This window comes from Formica exsecta, unplaced genomic scaffold, assembly GCF_003651465.1.
Source record: "Formica exsecta isolate Colony F162 unplaced genomic scaffold, ASM365146v1 scaffold237, whole genome shotgun sequence".
Lineage (NCBI taxonomy): Eukaryota > Metazoa > Arthropoda > Insecta > Hymenoptera > Formicidae > Formica > Formica exsecta.
The window spans coordinates 791,036-812,606 of NW_021849649.1; the positions used below are offsets into that span (position 1 = coordinate 791,036).

Consider the following 21,571-nt stretch of genomic DNA (forward strand, 5'->3'; position numbering starts at 1 on the left):
CGGAAGATAGTAGTAGCGGTCGCGGAGGAGGTGGCTCAGAGAGTGGTAGTGAGACGACAGTAGGGGACACGACGGTGACTCGCGCGCGCGACACGACGGAAGAGAATCGGCAAGGACTAATAAACGCGTACGTGCGATGTTAGCCGTTCGACGAGCTCTCGCGACGTGTTACATTCTTTCTTCCTCGTGCGCGCGTTCCCGCGTCACGCCGATGCGAGTTGGAGAATCGTGCCAAGCTTCTCGGTAAATCGCGACGCGATATCCTAGAAATTTTTAACCCGCGGGCAATAATCAACCGCATCATGTTCTGGACGAATAATTACGTGTCATCGCCGCATATAGAGGCACTGCTCAACAAAGAGGCAAGTTCCCCCCGAGCATTTTTCCCTTTCGTTCTCTCGACTGGGCGGAAAAAGCTTCTCCCCTCTTCCGCCCTCCTTCTTCTCCCTCCCACATCATCGTCATCGGACGGTATCTAATGTCGTTATTCGCGGTTGCAGGATGTCACGCTGTACGAGTTGATGGACGAGGAGGACATCCTACAGGAATGCAAGAGTCAGAATAAAAAGTTGGTCGAGTAGTAAGTAGAAATATTGATGTTCTCTTCAGATTCAAGTTTGCGTCAAACGAATTTAGGCATGGCATATTTGTTATGACAAAAATTATATCAATGTGTAATTGACAGTCTTACGAGGCCTGCCGTTATGGAAGAATTGGTGACATTAGCTACTAAAGAACCATCCACGGACGTTGAGGAACGTTGGCGTTACAAGTATCCTAATGTCGCCTGCGAGTTGCTCACATGCGATGTGCCTACATTGAATGAGAAATTGGCAGGTATTAGAAATATTTTTTTATTCTTTATATAAATGAGAGAGTACTTATTTATTTAGAAAATTGTGTAAATTTTGTTAATGTGCATCCTGAAATTCTTTTATAGGTGATGAGGCACTTTTGGCCAAATTATATTCTTTCATAGATACTGATCAGCCTCTAAATCCACTACTTGCATCATTTTTCAGTAAAACTATTGGAGTGCTTGTTGCGCGTAAAAGTGATCAGGTAATCATATATATACATTTTTTATTTATACATAGAGAAAAAGATATGAATTTATATAATTTATATTTAGATGAATTAGTTGTGTGTGTCTGTATGTGTGTAAACATTTTTAATTACGACAATTTTCTTTGTGATTTTGATATAAAAGCTGATATGAGACTGATTTCAAGCTATTAGCAAATAATATTAGTCAAATAATAAACTTTTTTTCTCTTACCTCTCTCCTATGTTATCTCTCCATATACTTATCCATCCTATATTTCCATCCATTCCAGAATTGGTATTCCTATCAGTTCACATGCTTACAGGTTTTAGAATTTCTTAAAAGTCGCCAGAGATGCGTAGATTTACTGTTGCAACATTTAGAAACTTCTGCTATTATGGATCTAGTACTGAAACTTGTTACTCAGGTCGAAGGCAGCGATATGCGTCAAAACATATTGAATGTAAGATATTTTTTTGTACAAATTATTCTAGTATATTACTATATTTACATAATAGTAGACTAGATAAAATATATATATATATCTTTATCTAATATATTATATATTTGTGCTTTTTTTTCTACATATATGTGTATCTTTGATAGTGGTTAGATAGTCAACATTTAGTGCAGAGATTGGTAAAGTTGTTAGCACCTACTTCAGAATCTGCCAAACATGCCAATGCAGCACAGTTACTTTGCGATATGGTGGCAGTGGCCAGAGAAAATCAACGTACATCCACAGAGCGTACTGATCCAGATCCTATTTTAAATACTCTAGAATCGTGAGTATATCTGTAAATGTACAATTAATTATTACAAGTTTTACACGAATATTCAAGCAATAAATGTTCTATTACAGAGGAGAAACTGTGAGCCTATTATTAGAAACTATTCTGACTGGAGAAAAAGTAGAAACTAGTATCGTTGGTGGAATACAAGTGCTTTTGGTACTTCTAGGTCAAAAAGCTAGCAAGTATGACGAGAATATTTTATAACGTCAAAAAATTGCATTTTATAGATAATATAAAGCACAATATATAATAATACAAATTATCTCTCGCAGTGTGTCAAACGAGGGAGACATACATGGTAATGGCGATGACATCGCGGATAATGAGCAACGTATTAAAATTTCGAATGCTATTTTACCGTATTTGGAACATCTTCACAAGCTTCTTTTGGATCCGCCATATGTAAGAAAACAGTTCCCAACATTTTTTTATATAAAAATATTGTTTGTTTTTTTAAATACAATATATATATATATACATACAATGTATATATGTATATGGATTACCTTTGTAGAAACATAATTATTAGTAGAATAGTTTATTTTATATTACATTTTAAGAACCACCAAATTTCTGTTGCACAGAAACCTGCCGTAAAAACAACCATTGGACTTTTAGACTGTCCATTAGGGAATACTCGTTTGCATGTAGCAAAGTTGTTAAGTGCATTATTGTCGACGGAAAATTTAAAGATCCATGAAAGTTTAGCAAATTTGGGAACATTCCAAACATTATTGGTAAGACTGCATTACAAACTTATATTTTAAGTACTATTGTTATTTCGCCACTTTAATTACTTACTTATATTCCAAATGTCACAGGATCTGTTTTTCAAATATACATGGAATAATTTTCTACACACACAAGTACAACAGTGCCTGGCCTTAGCTATTAATTGCGGAAATCGGGATAATGATATTATTTATAATAATGTAAGTTGCACGCCTCTTATTGCATGGAAAACATTAAATAATTCGATCGCATTTTTAGATATTTATCAAGTGCAAATTAATAGAGAGGATCTTAGAAGCATGGGACAAAAACGAGAGTAAACAGTAAGATCGTCAAAAACAGTAACTTTCGCGAAATAATATAAGAAAAATATCAGAATTCTAATGTCGTAATTTGATTGCAGAACCAAGGAAAATGGTATTCGTCAGGGCTATATGGGACATTTAATAAATATCGCGAACAATATTGTTACCCAGTGCGAGAAAAGTAATATACTGGCCAGCTTTTTGAAGAACAATTTGTCACCCGAGTGTCTTAGTAAATGGGAAAATCTTGTGAATACACAATTGATGGAGATTAATAAAGTTCATCAAACTGTGATGATGGTATGCGTTAATGTAATAAATTTTATATATACTATTTATTTTTTTCTACATCACGCGGTAAATGTATCATCCCTTTAAGGAATTAAAATAACAGCTAATTTTAATTACAATGGGATTTTTAGGGCGATCGAACTCCAATGTACCTGATGAGCTCCGAGGAAAATCCGGACGAGTTTAATCCTTACTCGCAGGAGATATACGTCCAACAGGTTAGCAATTAACACTTATATATTGATATATAATAAATTAATATTATACATTCTTCTTGATTTATCGTGCGATATTCTTGGTATTAGATGTACTCCAATTATCAGGGTCAACAAATAACGCCTCCGTTCATCGAAAACTTTGGATTCCACGACGACGAGTTTAACGATGGTGACGATGCGCTTCAGTAAGTGTATATATATATATGCGATTTAGTTCTCACATTGTTAAAAAAGTGATAACGCTACTAGGGTGGGGGGCAATCATAGGGCTTGCCATGAAGGGAGTTAAAAAAGCGCACGTGTAAAGAGAGCACAACGTAATATCATCATTGTCGTTTCTCCTTCACTGTTCTCTTTAAGAAATATAATATTATAGTAATCCAGTTGACCAATTAACAACGTTGGCCTTTACTCTCAGTGAAGAAGATCTCGACAAGCGGGAAGAGATGTTCAATAAGGTAAATATTTACTTATCAAATGAAACACTTGTTGTATTATATTCGAAACCGAATGAAAAAATGAATGTTTTGTTTAAAGCTGTGCCAACAAAAACAAAAAGCCGGGCTTGAGGACTGTGGCAGCGGCCTAGAATGGGGCGACGAGGGCGAACTCACGTTCCAGACCGTGGTGGACAAGCGGGATTGGCACTCCAAGCAACAGCATCAAGACTCCAGTTCGTCGGACGAGGATGACGAAGATCCGCACGACGTGCACATGGAAGTCGACACGACTGATCGTATGTTTCTATCAAAGATTTCTGTATTAGTTGATATTTTCAAGTATTGTTTAATTATTTTATCGAAATAATTAGCTACCAATTTCGTGAAATTTCAGCTTGGGATACTACCGAGCCGCTACCGAATACCGGTACCATACTTCCACCAGTTAATCCGTGGGATGTGGCGTCATCAGAGCCAGTGGAATCCACTGGTTGGGCCAATTTTGAAAATTTTGAGAATACATTGAGTATAGAGAACACAGCAGGCGAAAATAAAAAGACGATGTGCGACGAGCTTAAAACGGCATCAGAAACGACGGCTGCAAACTTAACAGAGAAGGATATGGCTTTTAGCGAAAGTTTTGAAGAGAGCGACGAAAAAAACAGAGACTGCATAAGTAATCAAGTGATTGGAACGGATTTACCAGCTATGGAAACTAACCTCAGCAGCAGCAGCAGCAGCAAAATCGATGAGAACATAGTGATCTCCGCGGATGAGAATATCAATTCTAACAAATTGCCGGATAACAGGTATACAGGTTTATACAGCATCTGACTTTGTCGAGATTAGAATATAATTCGTTGCAAATTCGTGTTGTTAATTCTAGGAATTTCAAGAGCGAAGAGAAGATCGAAAACGTAAAGGACGTCACGGAGGACGCCATAGAGAAGGCAAAGCCGTCGATTGAACATGAAGTTTCAATAGCAACAACTTCTCTGAAAAGCACGTCCGCCGACACCGCCAATTCCATGTCAGTGTCTAAAGACGCTAAATGAAATGACGTATCCCGCTGCCTATGTTAGATATGATCTATGGCAATAGGAAGAGAAAATCATATCAGTATCGAATCAAGTACGTGAGAACGATCGGAAGCATATACGCCTTCTCTATTTTTTATTAGACACCACGTTAATTATGCTTTAAGAAAACGTTAAAGCTGGGCGCACACTGCAGTCACGCTGCAGAGTATTTCTCTTCGAATAAATCCGAAATGCCGAAAATGATCGACACGCTCAACTATAGTGAATAATTTGATGTTTATTATAAATAGGTACATATATCCCTTTCCCCACTCCATCCCTTTTTCTCTACGAATGGTTAACATTTACAAGTATTCCTCGCGAAAGTGAGGGCCCCTTCCCCTATCCCGTATATATTTTACGGTTATTATTAAGAGTTTCGTAAATTGTTATTTATACGTAGATAACTGGTCTCTATCAAAATAAAAAAAAAGAGCAAAGCAAAGAATGGACACGACAAGAATGAATCGCAATATTGCGATTTTTGCGCAATTTATACAGGCAATTTATAGAGCACCATGACAGAGAGAGAGAGAGAGAGGAGAGGAGACGAGACGTTATAAATTTCGCCGGAATCCACTCACGACGTGTAATCGATTTTTCATGAGACATCTAGTACTCCATATACATTTGTACATTATAGAAACGTGAGGGTAGAGAAACAAGAGAGTTGTTGAGAACTGTAACGCTGTTTGATATATGTAAGATTGGTATTCTTCACGAACTGGTGCTTTTGCTTATTCCTTCGATAAGGCAAAGGTACTTAGGTGCAGTGCCTACTGTCGTAATTGAATGTACGTTAGTTCAACAATGCGATACGAGCAGAACAAAAGAAAGAAAAGAGAGAATCGAGAATATTTTTATTACCTTTTGTCGTAATATTTGGTCGAAATTTGTACACTATACTATATTATTAATCGGGGCTGTCGAACTTGCGCGCTTATTTGCATTCCAATAAAAAAAGAGAAAAAAGATTTCTACGTACGTTTAAACGACTGTTAAAGTCTTTCACGAAGATCTTCCACAAATAAATAGCGTTAAATTGCAGAAACTAATATGTGTGTTGCGCATGCTCTCCGACCGAGCTAACTTACTACGTATATCTATCATTCTGCGAATTATGTTACCTGATTGTTCCGCGACTTTCTTCTGCCTCGCAGGTTTTGCAGCAGCAATGTGTTTATAGCGTTGTACACGAAATATATTGTTCATAATTAAATGATAAAATAATAAAACGTTTATTCTAAATCCCAAAGCGCTCGTCTCACAGCATTATATAAATTTGAAAGATCGAAGTCTTTATAAATTGCATGCACATTATATTGTTACACTTTGCATTTTATATATCTTTACGTTGCAATCTTATACAATACATAATCAGTAATTTACTATGTACATACATCTACTGAAAATATCGTCGTTCCATATACGCAATTTTTACAGTAAAGTGATTTGTCATTTTGATTCTCGCTTCCGATCTCCATAAATGCGTCTCAAGTGCGTAATTTTGTAACTACTATATTCGCTTCGAGATAAAAATATTCATTTTAATCCTTACTCGCAGGAGATATACGTCCAACAGGTTAGCAATTAACACTTATATATTGATATATAAATTAGTATTATACATTCTTCTTGATTTATCATGCGATATTCTTGGTATTAGATGTACTCCAATTATCAGGGTCAACAAATAACGCCTCCGTTCATCGAAAACTTTGGATTCCACGACGACGAGTTTAACGATGGTGACGATGCGCTTCAGTAAGTGTATATATATATATGCGATTTAGTTCTCACATTGTTAAAAAAGTGATAACGCTACTAGGGTGGGGGGCAATCATAGGGCTTGCCATGAAGGGAGTTAAAAAAGCGCACGTGTAAAGAGAGCACAACGTAATATCATCATTGTCGTTTCTCCTTCACTGTTCTCTTTAAGAAATATAATATTATAGTAATCCAGTTGACCAATTAACAACGTTGGCCTTTACTCTCAGTGAAGAAGATCTCGACAAGCGGGAAGAGATGTTCAATAAGGTAAATATTTACTTATCAAATGAAACACTTGTTGTATTATATTCGAAACCGAATGAAAAAATGAATGTTTTGTTTAAAGCTGTGCCAACAAAAACAAAAAGCCGGGCTTGAGGACTGTGGCAGCGGCCTAGAATGGGGCGACGAGGGCGAACTCACGTTCCAGACCGTGGTGGACAAGCGGGATTGGCACTCCAAGCAACAGCATCAAGACTCCAGTTCGTCGGACGAGGATGACGAAGATCCGCACGACGTGCACATGGAAGTCGACACGACTGATCGTATGTTTCTATCAAAGATTTCTGTATTAGTTGATATTTTCAAGTATTGTTTAATTATTTTATCGAAATAATTAGCTACCAATTTCGTGAAATTTCAGCTTGGGATACTACCGAGCCGCTACCGAATACCGGTACCATACTTCCACCAGTTAATCCGTGGGATGTGGCGTCATCAGAGCCAGTGGAATCCACTGGTTGGGCCAATTTTGAAAATTTTGAGAATACATTGAGTATAGAGAACACAGCAGGCGAAAATAAAAAGACGATGTGCGACGAGCTTAAAACGGCATCAGAAACGACGGCTGCAAACTTAACAGAGAAGGATATGGCTTTTAGCGAAAGTTTTGAAGAGAGCGACGAAAAAAACAGAGACTGCATAAGTAATCAAGTGATTGGAACGGATTTACCAGCTATGGAAACTAACCTCAGCAGCAGCAGCAGCAGCAGCAGCAGCAGCAGCAAAATCGATGAGAACATAGTGATCTCCGCGGATGAGAATATCAATTCTAACAAATTGCCGGATAACAGGTATACAGGTTTATACAGCATCTGACTTTGTCGAGATTAGAATATAATTCGTTGCAAATTCGTGTTGTTAATTCTAGGAATTTCAAGAGCGAAGAGAAGATCGAAAACGTAAAGGACGTCACGGAGGACGCCATAGAGAAGGCAAAGCCGTCGATTGAACATGAAGTTTCAATAGCAACAACTTCTCTGAAAAGCACGTCCGCCGACACCGCCAATTCCATGTCAGTGTCTAAAGACGCTAAATGAAATGACGTATCCCGCTGCCTATGTTAGATATGATCTATGGCAATAGGAAGAGAAAATCATATCAGTATCGAATCAAGTACGTGAGAACGATCGGAAGCATATACGCCTTCTCTATTTTTTATTAGACACCACGTTAATTATGCTTTAAGAAAACGTTAAAGCTGGGCGCACACTGCAGTCACGCTGCAGAGTATTTCTCTTCGAATAAATCCGAAATGCCGAAAATGATCGACACGCTCAACTATAGTGAATAATTTGATGTTTATTATAAATAGGTACATATATCCCTTTCCCCACTCCATCCCTTTTTCTCTACGAATGGTTAACATTTACAAGTATTCCTCGCGAAAGTGAGGGCCCCTTCCCCTATCCCGTATATATTTTACGGTTATTATTAAGAGTTTCGTAAATTGTTATTTATACGTAGATAACTGGTCTCTATCAAAATAAAAAAAAAGAGCAAAGCAAAGAATGGACACGACAAGAATGAATCGCAATATTGCGATTTTTGCGCAATTTATACAGGCAATTTATAGAGCACCATGACAGAGAGAGAGAGAGAGAGGAGAGGAGACGAGACGTTATAAATTTCGCCGGAATCCACTCACGACGTGTAATCGATTTTTCATGAGACATCTAGTACTCCATATACATTTGTACATTATAGAAACGTGAGGGTAGAGAAACAAGAGAGTTGTTGAGAACTGTAACGCTGTTTGATATATGTAAGATTGGTATTCTTCACGAACTGGTGCTTTTGCTTATTCCTTCGATAAGGCAAAGGTACTTAGGTGCAGTGCCTACTGTCGTAATTGAATGTACGTTAGTTCAACAATGCGATACGAGCAGAACAAAAGAAGGAAAAGAGAGAATCGAGAATATTTTTATTACCTTTTGTCGTAATATTTGGTCGAAATTTGTACACTATACTATATTATTAATCGGGGCTGTCGAACTTGCGCGCTTATTTGCATTCCAATAAAAAAAGAGAAAAAAGATTTCTACGTACGTTTAAACGACTGTTAAAGTCTTTCACGAAGATCTTCCACAAATAAATAGCGTTAAATTGCAGAAACTAATATGTGTGTTGCGCATGCTCTCCGACCGAGCTAACTTACTACGTATATCTATCATTCTGCGAATTATGTTACCTGATTGTTCCGCGACTTTCTTCTGCCTCGCAGGTTTTGCAGCAGCAATGTGTTTATAGCGTTGTACACGAAATATATTGTTCATAATTAAATGATAAAATAATAAAACGTTTATTCTAAATCCCAAAGCGCTCGTCTCACAGCATTATATAAATTTGAAAGATCGAAGTCTTTATAAATTGCATGCACATTATATTGTTACACTTTGCATTTTATATATCTTTACGTTGCAATCTTATACAATACATAATCAGTAATTTACTATGTACATACATCTACTGAAAATATCGTCGTTCCATATACGCAATTTTTACAGTAAAGTGATTTGTCATTTTGATTCTCGCTTCCGATCTCCATAAATGCGTCTCAAGTGCGTAATTTTGTAACTACTATATTCGCTTCGAGATAAAAATATTCATTACGATTAGGAGAATTCATCTTTTTGATGCGGTGGATCGTACAGTGATATATCGACTCTTTCGTGTCTGCAAGGTGTAAAAAAACTTGTAAAAACATTGAAATTATATATTCATTATACGAAACAATCATTTCTCGTTAACGTGTGAAAGATAAAACAAAACGTCGTATTACCTTTCGGTGCTTTCGCTAGTCGTTGTGTTATCCGTATCTGTAAGAATTCCAATCTCGTAGACTACGGCTTTTATCACATATCTGAAAACGACAAGAGATATTTGCAATAGTGTGTATAATACGAATCTCATTTTTTCTTCTTTCGTGATAATATTGTCAAAAATACGTTAAAAAACATTTATGTATATATATAATTTTTTAGAAAAAAATTACACGTCAGTGTTGGCCGCAGTTTCCGTCGAATTATCTGTTGAATTATCCGTCGAATTGACCGTCGAACTCTCGGCTATCAAATTCTGGTACTCCTGCGTGAGATCCGGCAACGGATTTGCATTCACTCGTCGCAACGTCATTAATGATAATGATGATATTAATACAAGTACTAAGAGCACAATCTGAGACGGCCAAAAAAATCCACATGCAACGGCGCGCGACATTTTAAAGTGACAGAGACTTTAGACATCTTCATCGCCACTTTTATAGCGATGATTCTCTGTCCCTCGTTAACACCACCGCCTTATGTACGTAGATGCTTTTGCATTACGTATTCTCGAACTGTTCATAAGTGGTAGCGGAAAATTTCCGTGTCCGATTGCGCACGAGCGATGCAACACACGATATAACTGCGTTAGGAGTCGTGAAGGTAATATATTATGTTTGCAAAACTATTAAAAAAAAATGGATATTTAAATTAATCGGAGGTATTAGAAAAATTTCAAGGATTTTTGAGCTTTCTTTTTCATAAAAAAAACGATAAATCTTTAATCGTATTTAGAGAAAAAGATATAGCGCGCGTGCAAATAACTGCATCAGACTTTACAAAATGTTTCTGCGATTCTTTTTTTAACAAAAACTGATAATGAAAATATTACACAGATAACTCGTTCAAGGCTTTCGACAAGTTATTCATGTACTAACGGGACATGTACATTTTTCGCAATAATTTTGACGCTTTAAAAGTTCTCAACAAAATGTAAATAATGTACACAAATTTTAATTTGAACATATTTCCTGATTTCGATACTTGAGCAAAAGTATAAAATAGATTGTCGAATAATTTTTCAAGGCAATATGTAAGTCTACTCTCGGTTTTATTTTTGCACAGCGCGGTAATTAAATTAGCGCAGTTACGCAAATAAATCGAATCAAAAAGCCATTCGGTATCTCACATCAGTTACCATTTTAACATGTCATAAGGCTAAAGATATCATATGTGTGTGCGTATCCTTGAAATATATATACTCAACATGTTAAAATATTAAAAACACTGAGAAAATATCAAATAAATAAAAACGCGATCGAGACGTAAATAAAGAGTAATTTTTTTTTCTAAAAAAAATTACAGTCTTATTTTTTGATTTTTGCTATAAGTAATTTTACACTGTAAACAAAATATATATGTACAAAAAATATATTTTTTGTGAAATAAAGAAACCGTGAAAATTATAAAAACATATATATCAGTTATAACGCGATTAATCGATTGAGATGAGAACTTACATTCTATTAGCTCATCTTAGTAAATCACAGATGGCGCTGACATTTTGTTCCGCGCCGCCATAATGCCCGGTTGTTCGCATAGGTTATCTTGTACCTCGTACGTCGTATATTATTTGAATCATAACTTGATTGTTTACAACAGTTAATATTTGTCACGAGACGCAAGTTTTTCGCGTCCAATGCGTGTAAAATATTGTTGGAATATTTACAAATCATGACGACTACCGTGACGGATGTACAGCAACCCGATTATGGAAAATATCAGCAGATGCAGGTTAGGAACCAAGTACTCTTACTTATTTATATGTAAAATAAATGAATTATAATAATATATACACTCATCGATGCCGACGACAATAAAGAAACAAAGCAGTTTTTTACGTATTGTTTAATTACATTTCATTTATTTATATCTAGATATATAATTGATTGTACCAGTTATACACAGAAATATATATTTGTACGTTATAAAATATATTATAAAATATACACACTTTAAGATATATCAATTTGATGATTTAAATCTAATGTAATTGTATTGTATCGTATAAATTGTAGAAAGTAGAGTTGACACCAGAGGAGGCAAAAGCTTGGCAGGCATGTGTGAAAAGTTCTAGTGTCATAATGCCAGCACTTGTCGGTGCAGCCATTGGATACGGAGCGTTAAGAATAACCCCATTTCGCGCTCAAGCGAAATACGCGGCTATAGTTGGCAGTGTGTTTGGCCTGATATCGGGCAGGATGGCCATTTCTCAAATATGCCTAGCGAAAGTTGCATCTTTACCAAACAGTACTCTCAGGGATAGATTAATAGAAGCTGGCTATTATGGAAATAATAGACCTATGAGGTATTATCTCTGAACAATTTAATTTGTTTATGTCTATATATATATATATATATTTGTCTCTTGTCGAAGCAGATCTCATTTGTCTTTGTTTATAGAGAGGGACAGTATCAAGGCTTTCAACCATTGGATGTGCAATCTGAAATTCAGAGCTCGGATGAACCATCCACAGCAGTAGTATTCAACGATTATCCGTCAGTGAACACAAATGATGGATATTCTAGTTTTAACGATAGCAGTGAGTTTTATAAAAATTATCATCAAGTATTCTACATGGCTAATGCAATAACTATGTAAATTATGTTTGAAGGTGATTTCCACATCTCCGAGGATACAGATCTAACTGAACCGGTAAATTTGCAAAAAGGCACTAGTTACGACGAGTTGAGGCACAAAAATAGGGACGAATTTTATAAGAAAAACAAACAATGGTACACTCCTAGAACGCCAGAAAGACCTCCATTAGCGAACGAAACGAACCAACGGGTTCCTACAACCAGCAGTACTTTACCGATGCAGGAGAGAACTAAATACGGTGACGTGTGGGGTTAAAGTCAAATCGTCAGAATCTGTAATCTTTTTCATTACCATGTATTACGAATACTGTATGTATATATGTAGATTATATTTCGAATTATATGAATAAGATTAGGAAAAGGAAAAATTCAAATCTTAATTAAAAATATATAAAGAAAATAAACGATATGAATCACGTTCGCAATAATAGATATCGATATAACAATCGGATGCCAGGCGACGATTTCAAGACTCACATTCTTAATTATCTAAGCAATACGTGTTGAATGATTCACGAGTTTAGATGGAAATATGAGACGTAATTCGTGCATCGCTGCTTGTAATTGAGTCACAATCGCGAGTTACTATGAGATATAGCAGCAAAAGACGGCTATGAGCCGGCTAGGCTAATTGATAGATGACGCCAGCCCGTAAATGCGCGTAAACGCAGGTCGCGCGAGGCGGCAGCTCACAAAGCGGCGCAATGTATCTGTAATATAATGCTATGTAACATCGCGTGCACGCGTTCTCGTCTTCATCGGGATATGGTGTCATCCCCGCCGCGTCGTCACCTTGACGTACCCAGGATAGAACTGCGCTCACTTCTTTGTCATAAGAGCGGTCGCCGCGCGTCGTCCGTTCCCTATACTTTCCATAAGTTATCCAATAATTACCGTTCGGTAATTGTCGTACGAGCAATGTTGCACCCTTCTATCCGCACACAATCTGCGAACAGATTTGCAACAACGTCTGCGAAGTCGTTACATTTCTTCGCGCGTATATATTGTTCACTCTAGTCTCACTCATACTCGGCAATTATCTTTACCGCCCTCTTGTCATTAAGCGACGTATTCATCGTCGCGGAGAAATTGAAATTACTATCTTGTCTCGTCAAATTGCGATCTTAATGCCAGCAAAATTAATACTTTGTTCCTTATGTCATTTCTTTCGATTCGCGTGAAATTCCTTGTTGGAATTACAATTGTAAATTGCTGAATGTCCGGTCGATATCGACGCATATAGTAATCAGATATAAATAGCCAAATCGATAATAATATTATTTGTACGCTATTTATACGATTACCAAGCATGTCTCGGAGTTTGAGTTATAACTTGAAGCGATCTCACGATTAATAATTTTTGTCAAAAGAAGTCAGTAGCACACAGTAATAATAGAATCCGGTTAATTTACTTCAATATCTCGTCTCGATCTTTTCGCGGGAATATCGACGTGCAATACATGCACGGTCGCTTCGCATCACTTGCCGCGAGCGCGGGTCGGCAGCCATTGGCTATCGGACGCGACCAATGGGCGAATACTACTCCCATTCATAAGTCGCGTTGCTTCCGCGGAGCTCAGCGGGATTAGAATTAGGGAGGGGGAAGCGCGCGCGCAGGGCACTCTGCGTCTGGTCTCGCGGCTAAATTCTGACCGGTCAGCCGTGCTTGTCATTCGCGCGCGCGCTCCCTCACCGGTAACCGGTTCGGCTCTTAATTCAACTTGGAGCTTTTTAACCCTAAAAACTTGACATTGTATATTCTACGATACATGTCACCACATTTTATCATGCAAGCCTGGTCATTTCCTGTTTATAGGTAAATAACTCTTTCTAATTTAATTTATTCAGATTGCGATATATATGTTAATATATCTAATAAATTTAGTTTTTTTTTGTATCTATCTTATAATTATTTCTCACTTGCAAACAGTGTATTCTAAAGAAATTATCGTACAAAAAGAGTATTTGTATTGTATACTATATTTGTGAAATTATGAATTTTATTTTTCATTGTTCTTGAATAATTTAAAATTTGCATAACAAGTTCGCGATTAAAATGGACATTCATGCAATATTAAGTGCTAAATGAGATTGTAAGCCTCTTTTAGAAACGAGAAATGAGTATTTCCGAAACTTGTAGCCACTTTTGTGTTCATTATCTCGTTCCTCACGGTAATTCGTTTCCCAGGAAACATCGCTCAAAGAATGTAATTCGCGCTGTGTTACGTATATTCCGAATTACGAGAGACTCCTGGTTTCAGGAAGCTCGTTGGAATTTCGACAGCGATTTACACATGTGTATAATATATATATATATACACACATCTCTCTGCGCGCGTCACGATTCACGTGCCTGGTTAAACGATCACGTGTAGAAAGGGGAGTCACGCAGGTGCAGGTCATGTGAAATATTTGCACTTTGTCGTAATTTGCGTAACCCATTGCATATATAATAAATCCGCGCTGCACCGGAGAGTTAAAGCGCCGCGATAGAAAATCGTTTCACAATCTAAAGAGAAAGGGAACCTTTCTGCCTCGTCGCGGATCAAAGGTAGGGGGTGGAGGGAACGAGAGGTGGGAGAGAAAGAGCGGCGTGGAGAGATGCATGCTTCTCTGTGTATACGATCGCGCGAATATATCGCGAGAAGAGTCGCATTCGAGACAAATTGAGTTGATCAATCAACGGGCGTCGCGCATCTCATTAACTTATGGAAATTTCGGTAACTCGTGCTTGTTTCTCACAAGTATCCTTATTTGTAAGTCGTTTTCAACTTCGGAATGATCGATTCAAATTGTTACATTGTTCATGAAATAACGAAATTATTGATAAATATGGAAAAATTATATTATCGCTTGTCATCTTTAATATATAATTTAATAGAAGAAACAAAAAAATGTGTAAGAGAAATAGATGCAGGAATCCAAGTCGCAAGCCATGTAGCATGTACATTTTTCCACTTGAATTTTCTCATTATTTTTTTAATGAATCTTTTCGTTTTAAATGATGCGCGATTTCTGTCAATCGAAAATTTTCACTCTACAGCTTTCTTATCCTGTCGGAGATAAAGTTACGCGATCGAACCTGTTATATATTTTACTTTTATATCGTATCGTGTAACATTTTATATATATCATATGAAATTCGCGCCTATCGTAAAGTTAATGCGCGCCAACTTCAGACTCAATCGCTTTCTCGCGGGTAAGGTAGTCTCGTGCGACGCTAGGGACATGCGCGTTTCTCGATTCGCGTTCGCTCTCTCAATTTGCGCGATTTATCGCGTCTCGCGTCGGCTTCGCGTCGACATTGTACGTCGAAAGGGTGAGAAAAGGCGTTGGTGAACGTCGATACGCGAGGGTTGATTCGCCGGAGGACTCGACGCGATGGAAGAAAGTAAGTGCGCGGGAGGTACCGAGGTACGCCGTAGGGTGGGGCGGGGAAAGTGGCGGGAAGCGGGAGAAGAACGTCGAGAGAAGTGTGCCAAAGTCGGAGGAGGGTAGGAGAGTTCCTCACGATAGCTCACGTCGATAATCGCATCGATGTTGAGACGCGCGGGCGGCGTTCGCCTCGCGTGTGATGCGGTGGGAAAAGGACGCGACGATTCGCTGGACGTGCGCTTGATCGAGACAGCGGAATCATAAGAGATTGAAGGTGAGCGAGTAGAGGGACCGAGGAAACTTACGGGGCAAGAGGGAAAAGTGTACGTATACATACGCGTATATGAATATACTCGGCGGAGAGAGATAGAGAGAGAGAGAAAGAGAGACTGAATGAGCGAACGACCCGGGAAAAGAGAGAGCAACTGGGAAGAGAGAGAGAGAGAGAGAGAGGCGCTCGCTCGGTGTCGGGACGGGGGCGTGCGCTCGATGGCCGCCTAGACCGCTCGAATCGGTCGCGCCCGGGGCGTGAGCCAGGCGCACGAGACCGGGAATGAGCAAGAGAGAGTACGGGAGTATGGGAGGGAGTGAAAGAGAGAGCGCGCAAAAGAGAACGCGACACGCTTGCCGCGGAGGGCTGCGTCTGCGTTCGCCAGGCAGTTACTCTGGAACCGTTGCCTTGACGACACGCATCCACGCATGCGCGTACGCGACACTGACGGTGCGCGATGTGAACGACGGTCAAAGAGTTGCGCGCGCCAGTTTCGTCCGTCACCCTTGGTATCACCGTATCGTTTCCACCACCATCGCCTTCACCGCCACTACCATCGCCGGCCACCACCACCACCGGTGCCACCACCCTCGCCTTGTAAGTCTTCTGCTCTCTTTCTCTCCGTCTCTCTCCCACCCTTTCTCTCTCCGCCCTCGTCCTCGTGGTCGTTCGGACACGCGCGCGCGTCAACGCGTTAACGGGAGTGCGCGCTGTCATCGTGGAGAAACGTCATTTCGCGGATCCCGTGGCGGCCGATCAGCGGCACTCGATCGCTCGCGTGCGCGCGCGCGCGCTTTTTAACCTCTCTGCGGGAGCGCATCCTTTCGCGTCTCGTGCGCGGTATGTTAACTCTGAAAACGATCTGTACGTGGGATCCGTCGCGAGTGTCATTTAGCCAGCAAGGCCAACGAAAGTGTTCCATCTCGACAAGTGGCCGTTTTTAAGGTGAAAAAAAATTGTCGAGGTATAAAGCGGCATCGAACGACGATGTCGAATCGTTGGAAAAAACATTGTCCTATAACAGAAAGATGTAAACATAATCATTGCGTAATGCGCGGAGAGTGATTGGAGTCGATCGGAATAATTTCGAACTTCGTCCGATGTTTTCGTTTGGAAATCACGTCGCGAGAACTCGAAGAATACCGTCGATGATCCGTGATTCAAACTCGAGATCGAATTCTTCTTCTTGTTCGCGTTACGTGCTTGTCGATATACCTAACGAATCTGTTTTTCGCAGGACGCAATGTTCGCAGCGACATTCAAGGAGCCCACGGCAGCCTCCTGGTGCGGGATAGTGTTCCGCGTACGGAACTCGCTAAACTCGACGCGCGGGACGTCAGCGCGATTCCGATGTACGTGACTGTCGATATCGTGGAATCTGGTTAGCGCGAATGATAGTAGTGCTTCGTTCTTCTTCCTCGATTCATCCTGGAGAGAAGACAGATCCAGAATCTCTGAAGGAAAGACATAATCAAAGAGATACAATCTTTTTTTTTTTCACCAGGACGCATCAAAACGTTCGTGGATTGGATGGTGCTTCGGGAGCCGCGACAGAGGACAATCCGGAGACGATCCGAATCGATCCGTCGCGAAAGATGGTAGCACCGCATCGTCCTCCGCTTCGCTCCACCTGAAGAGACTCGAGACTCTAGACTCCTTCCCGAAGATAAGGATACCGATCTCACGGGCCGTCGGATATCACGGATACGGCGCGAGCGGCGGCGGTCGCAGGTTGGATGGTGCCGCGAGGATTGATCCTCGGCAGGACGACGACACGGGAGCCGGAGCCGGAGCAGCTACGCTTTTACGACTCACCGTCGCCGCCACTACGGATGGACGCGAGTGTGTGTTGCTTGCCCGCCGGTGCCGCCGCGGCCGCCACGGGGGTCGTCCAGCATCTCACCAGGACGCATCAAAACGTTCGTGGATTGGATGGTGCTTCGGGAGCCGCGACAGAGGACAATCCGGAGACGATCCGAATCGATCCGTCGCGAAAGATGGTAGCACCGCATCGTCCTCCGCTTCGCTCCACCTGAAGAGACTCGAGACTCTAGACTCCTTCCCGAAGATAAGGATACCGATCTCACGGGCCGTCGGATATCACGGATACGGCGCGAGCGGCGGCGGTCGCAGGTTGGATGGTGCCGCGAGGATTGATCCTCGGCAGGACGACGACACGGGAGCCGGAGCCGGAGCAGCTACGCTTTTACGACTCACCGTCGCCGCCACTACGGATGGACGCGAGTGTGTGTTGCTTGCCCGCCGGTGCCGCCGCGGCCGCCACGGGGGTCGTCCAGCATCACCACCCTCATCCGGCGTCGCTGCCCGGTCTGCCGTCCGCCGTCGGCGTCCAGCCGCCGACGATACAGCCGCCCTACGTCGCCCAGTACGCCGCCGATCAGATAGTGCCCGATCGGGCCCAGCCCGACGGGCCCCTCGCGGCCGCCCTCGCGGGATGTAACGCCCAGGACGGCTGGCAGCAGATCTCGTCGACGGCGCCCGTCACCGCCGCCGTCGCCACCACCACCGCGTACATCGACTACTCGTGGCTGCAGATGCAGGTGAGTAAGTCTCGCAAAAGCCGAAATTCACGGTTACATTTTAATACTCGTTCTCTCTTCTCTCGTGCAAACACGAGGACGAGGAAAGGTGTGTTTCACCTGATGGATATTTGTCGAGCCGATAAAACCAGGTGCGCGAAAGCGCGTCGTATCGCTACGAATGAGGTAGCGCATGTTAATGCGATAACATTTTCATTCTAACATATATATATGATAATATAATAATAGAGACTTTGTCGTGTAAGAAATAATGATGAGAATAAAGCGGCATACTCTTTCGCATGAGTAAATATTACTACTATATGTGAATGAATCCTCTTTCACTGATTTAAGAATTAAGTGATGCATGGGAGGAGAGAGAGTGAGAAAATCTGAGCGTCTCGATGGAGTGCATCCATCGAGAAAACGTTAGTTTAATCGAGAAAATTACAAGAGCCTGTTTATGCAAAAACTTTCGTATTCCTGGCAGAAGCCAAGTCTCGTCGATTAAGCGTAACTTGATTCGGTATTCAACGTGTACAACGCAAATGTCGATTTAATTAATCGGTAATTGATGGGTAATCAAGTCTCGCTTACAATAGCAAATCGCACGCATGCCGATTTCAGGAGAAGAGCTATTCAATTTCTCTTTATTACAATAATATGTCATTACGATCGCGCACGTGTCACGTGTCACTCGGCTGGCTACGCCGTCTTTTAGTTTTTGTCGTAAATCGCCTGCGCGTGTAATGTTATTATAAGTTTCCAACGAGGCGTATAATAGCCATAATTTTTTTCGCAGAATATATTAATTACCGAGCGCTTCTACGCTTTGATAAAAACTCGGTCGGTCGGATCCGAATCGAATATTTAATTAATCCTTCTCATTTTATTTTATCATTTATTCGAGCGTCGCGATTTAAATGATTTGTTTCAGATTCGTTTAATTTCGCGCGTTAACATAATTTACATCGGCGATAGATGTATATATAATATATGAGTATGGATAGATAGTGGATCGAAAAAATGATGGATATATTTACGTTCTTAATCATTCGTCAATCGACTCGGCTCGGCTCGGCTCGGCGCGGCTCGATGATAATGTATCAATTCCCGGGAAGCGCTAGATCGTAAAATAATAGAGCGGAGTAATAATACCCATTACTATTATCTCGGTACGAGTGAGTATATTATGTGTTCTCCCCTTATAGACGTGGCGGCGTCTCCGCCACGTAAAGCTACGCTGTTGACAGGGTAAATATCCTTTGATACCGCGCCGTCCGTCTGGCACACGCGTCGTACGTCTCTCCTCTGCCTTACACGGAGGAAGTTATCTATGTGGCACGCGTGTGCGTGCGTGCGTGCGTGCGTGCGTGCCTATGTTCGTGCGATCTCTCACGCCACGAACGAGAGCGTGTACTCTTCACATTACGAAGGCTGTTTCGCTTGTCGTTAAGACTCCAAGATTTTCGTAAAGACCGCTATTTCGTTAATGAATTTGTTGGCTTTATATACGCGGAGTGGTATTTCATAATATCACTGAAAGATTGCGGTTTTTTCGTTGATTTGAAGGCAATTTCTTTCCTTTAATGAAAATGTCGAGGGAAACGTCATTTCTTGTAGCGATTTTTCAATTTTTAATATATGCATTTTTTTATAATTTTAAGTTAACGTGTTCTGTTAAAAAGTAAAGCGTTCTTGAAATTAAGGGAAGAATGTAACTTTTTCATTTATGTCGTATCTTAAAGCTTAATTAAACCAGAAGTTTTTTAATCGATTATCCGAGAGAATTGTAAACATTTAAATATTTTTTTTTGTAAAGACAATATTCTCGAATCGATAAAAGAATCTGCAGTAAAAAAAAACGTACGCTGATTTTGAGAGACGTTGTTTATATTTCTTTCTTGTTTCAACTCATGTGAAACGTGTGTCGATAGCAAATTTGTTTTTTTCATGATTTTGTCTATAAAATATCTCGATAGAAATTTATATCATGGGTTCTATGCAATCTCCCGTATTCTCGTACGCAAGTCTCACGATTTTTATCGATCGCGACAGATTGACTACTGAAATTGACAACGAAATCGATCAATCGAGTATGGAAAGTTTTTTGCTCGCGATGTTATCAAAAGAAAGAACGCGCGCGAGACGACGCGACGGTTCGGTCTCCAAGTCGAAAAGCCGGTCTACGAATTTTGCGAACACCTATTACAGAGCCTCCAACCGGAAACCGGTTTTTTTTATACCGTTACCGACTCCTGGATACCGCGTTTTTGGCATGCAAAATCGCGCTTCGTCGCCAAGTATCGAATAGAGTGTTTGAATCCCAAAGGAGAGTGTGCAGAGGAAGGAACAACCAAACGTTGAAATAAACGCGCGAGAATCTGAAAGAGAGAGAGAGAAAGATTTTACAGATATTATTGATATCGAACGCTATATACAAGCGCTCTGTAAAATTATATGTTCATATTACATTTATTTCCGGAATCAGAATTTAAATCTAACAATAAGAGAATCCTGTCCGAAGAGAGTGGACGGATTTGGTTCTATCAAAAATATACGAAATTAAACAAGAGAGAGAGAGACCTCTCTCTCTCTCTCTCTCTCTCTCGTTTAATTTCGTATATTTTTAAAATTATAATTTTCTTCGATACGAGAGGGAGATCTTTGTCTAGCTTCATATACACATCTCGGTCTCACGCTATCGGCGGACAGGAACGCTCGACTAAATCGCGACCGGTAATTAACCGATACCCTCGACACAATCTAAACGCATCGTGCGACGCGTGTAAGATAATAAGCGGACGGAAATCCACGATTATTGTGCCGCCCGAGCCAGAAAGGACATCCCAACCACCACCGGACGAACCATTTCCACGGTTCACCGCCCTTCGTTTCAAAACTGCGTACGATTACCGTTCCGCCGTCGATTATTTCAGTCGCTGTACAAATACGAATAAAAGGAAGGGGCGATGTGGGAAGGGGGGGGGGGGGGGGAGGAGGCAGAAA

At 40.5% G+C, this 21,571-nt stretch overlaps 6 protein-coding genes across 14 annotated transcripts in view; 5 read left to right on the forward strand and 1 right to left on the reverse strand.

Annotated features, from left to right (window-relative positions):
- Positions 1–6: 6 nt before the first annotated feature.
- LOC115235975 (serine/threonine-protein phosphatase 6 regulatory subunit 3) lies at positions 7–6,131 on the forward strand. Of its 2 annotated transcripts, none has more exons than XM_029808143.1 (18): positions 7–362; positions 501–580; positions 686–837; positions 941–1,062; positions 1,338–1,508; positions 1,652–1,830; positions 1,908–2,021; positions 2,112–2,241; positions 2,424–2,576; positions 2,661–2,771; positions 2,830–2,894; positions 2,975–3,176; positions 3,299–3,385; positions 3,473–3,570; positions 3,762–3,843; positions 3,923–4,121; positions 4,220–4,634; positions 4,712–6,131. In XM_029808143.1, exons 1-18 carry the CDS (start codon positions 303–305, stop codon positions 4,878–4,880), a joined length of 2,589 nt encoding a protein of 862 aa, XP_029664003.1. In that variant the 5' UTR covers positions 7–302; the 3' UTR covers positions 4,881–6,131. The 2 variants fall into 2 exon arrangements, with proteins under 2 accessions (XP_029664003.1, XP_029664004.1); XM_029808144.1 differs by having other exon boundaries at positions 3,804–3,843.
- LOC115235980 lies at positions 6,122–10,330 on the reverse strand. Of its 4 annotated transcripts, none has more exons than XR_003884111.1 (4): positions 9,949–10,330; positions 9,736–9,816; positions 9,496–9,629; positions 6,122–6,382 (listed from the first exon to the last, which is right to left on the reverse strand). XR_003884111.1 is itself a non-coding variant. In XM_029808153.1 (4 exons), the coding sequence occupies exons 1-3, from the start codon at positions 10,170–10,172 to the stop codon at positions 9,569–9,571; spliced, it is 366 nt and encodes a 121-aa protein (XP_029664013.1). In that variant the 5' UTR covers positions 10,173–10,330; the 3' UTR covers positions 6,122–6,436; positions 9,550–9,568. The 4 variants fall into 4 exon arrangements, 3 of the variants coding, with proteins under 3 accessions (XP_029664013.1, XP_029664014.1, XP_029664015.1); XM_029808153.1 differs by having other exon boundaries at positions 6,122–6,436; positions 9,550–9,629; XM_029808154.1 differs by having other exon boundaries at positions 6,123–6,450; positions 9,564–9,629.
- LOC115235978 (serine/threonine-protein phosphatase 6 regulatory subunit 3-like) lies at positions 6,457–9,244 on the forward strand. Its single transcript, XM_029808150.1, has 6 exons — positions 6,457–6,486; positions 6,571–6,668; positions 6,902–6,941; positions 7,021–7,219; positions 7,318–7,747; positions 7,825–9,244. Exons 2-6 carry the CDS (start codon positions 6,571–6,573, stop codon positions 7,991–7,993), a joined length of 936 nt encoding a protein of 311 aa, XP_029664010.1. The 5' UTR covers positions 6,457–6,486; the 3' UTR covers positions 7,994–9,244.
- On the forward strand, positions 10,249–12,794 carry LOC115235979 (OCIA domain-containing protein 1). 2 transcript variants are annotated; one of them, XM_029808152.1, is made up of 5 exons: positions 10,249–10,378; positions 11,378–11,509; positions 11,794–12,083; positions 12,179–12,318; positions 12,391–12,794. In XM_029808152.1, exons 2-5 carry the CDS (start codon positions 11,450–11,452, stop codon positions 12,630–12,632), a joined length of 732 nt encoding a protein of 243 aa, XP_029664012.1. In that variant the 5' UTR covers positions 10,249–10,378; positions 11,378–11,449; the 3' UTR covers positions 12,633–12,794. The 2 variants fall into 2 exon arrangements, with proteins under 2 accessions (XP_029664012.1, XP_029664011.1); XM_029808151.1 differs by lacking the exon at positions 10,249–10,378 and having other exon boundaries at positions 11,272–11,509.
- A 3,534-nt stretch (positions 12,795–16,328) lies between these two features.
- Positions 16,329–18,058, forward strand: LOC115236000. The gene is made up of 3 exons (XM_029808182.1): positions 16,329–16,619; positions 17,527–17,941; positions 18,027–18,058. The coding sequence occupies exons 1-3, from the start codon at positions 16,329–16,331 to the stop codon at positions 18,056–18,058; spliced, it is 738 nt and encodes a 245-aa protein (XP_029664042.1).
- The window catches only part of LOC115235880 (Krueppel-like factor luna), a 43,181-nt gene continuing 39,547 nt past the window's right edge, over positions 17,938–21,571 (forward strand). For all 4 annotated transcript variants that reach the window (XM_029807966.1, XM_029807967.1, XM_029807969.1 and 1 more), the window contains exon 1: positions 17,938–18,583. In XM_029807966.1, the coding sequence (XP_029663826.1) occupies positions 18,161–18,583 (423 nt within the window). In that variant the 5' untranslated portion in view covers positions 17,938–18,160. The remainder of the gene's footprint in view (positions 18,584–21,571) is intronic.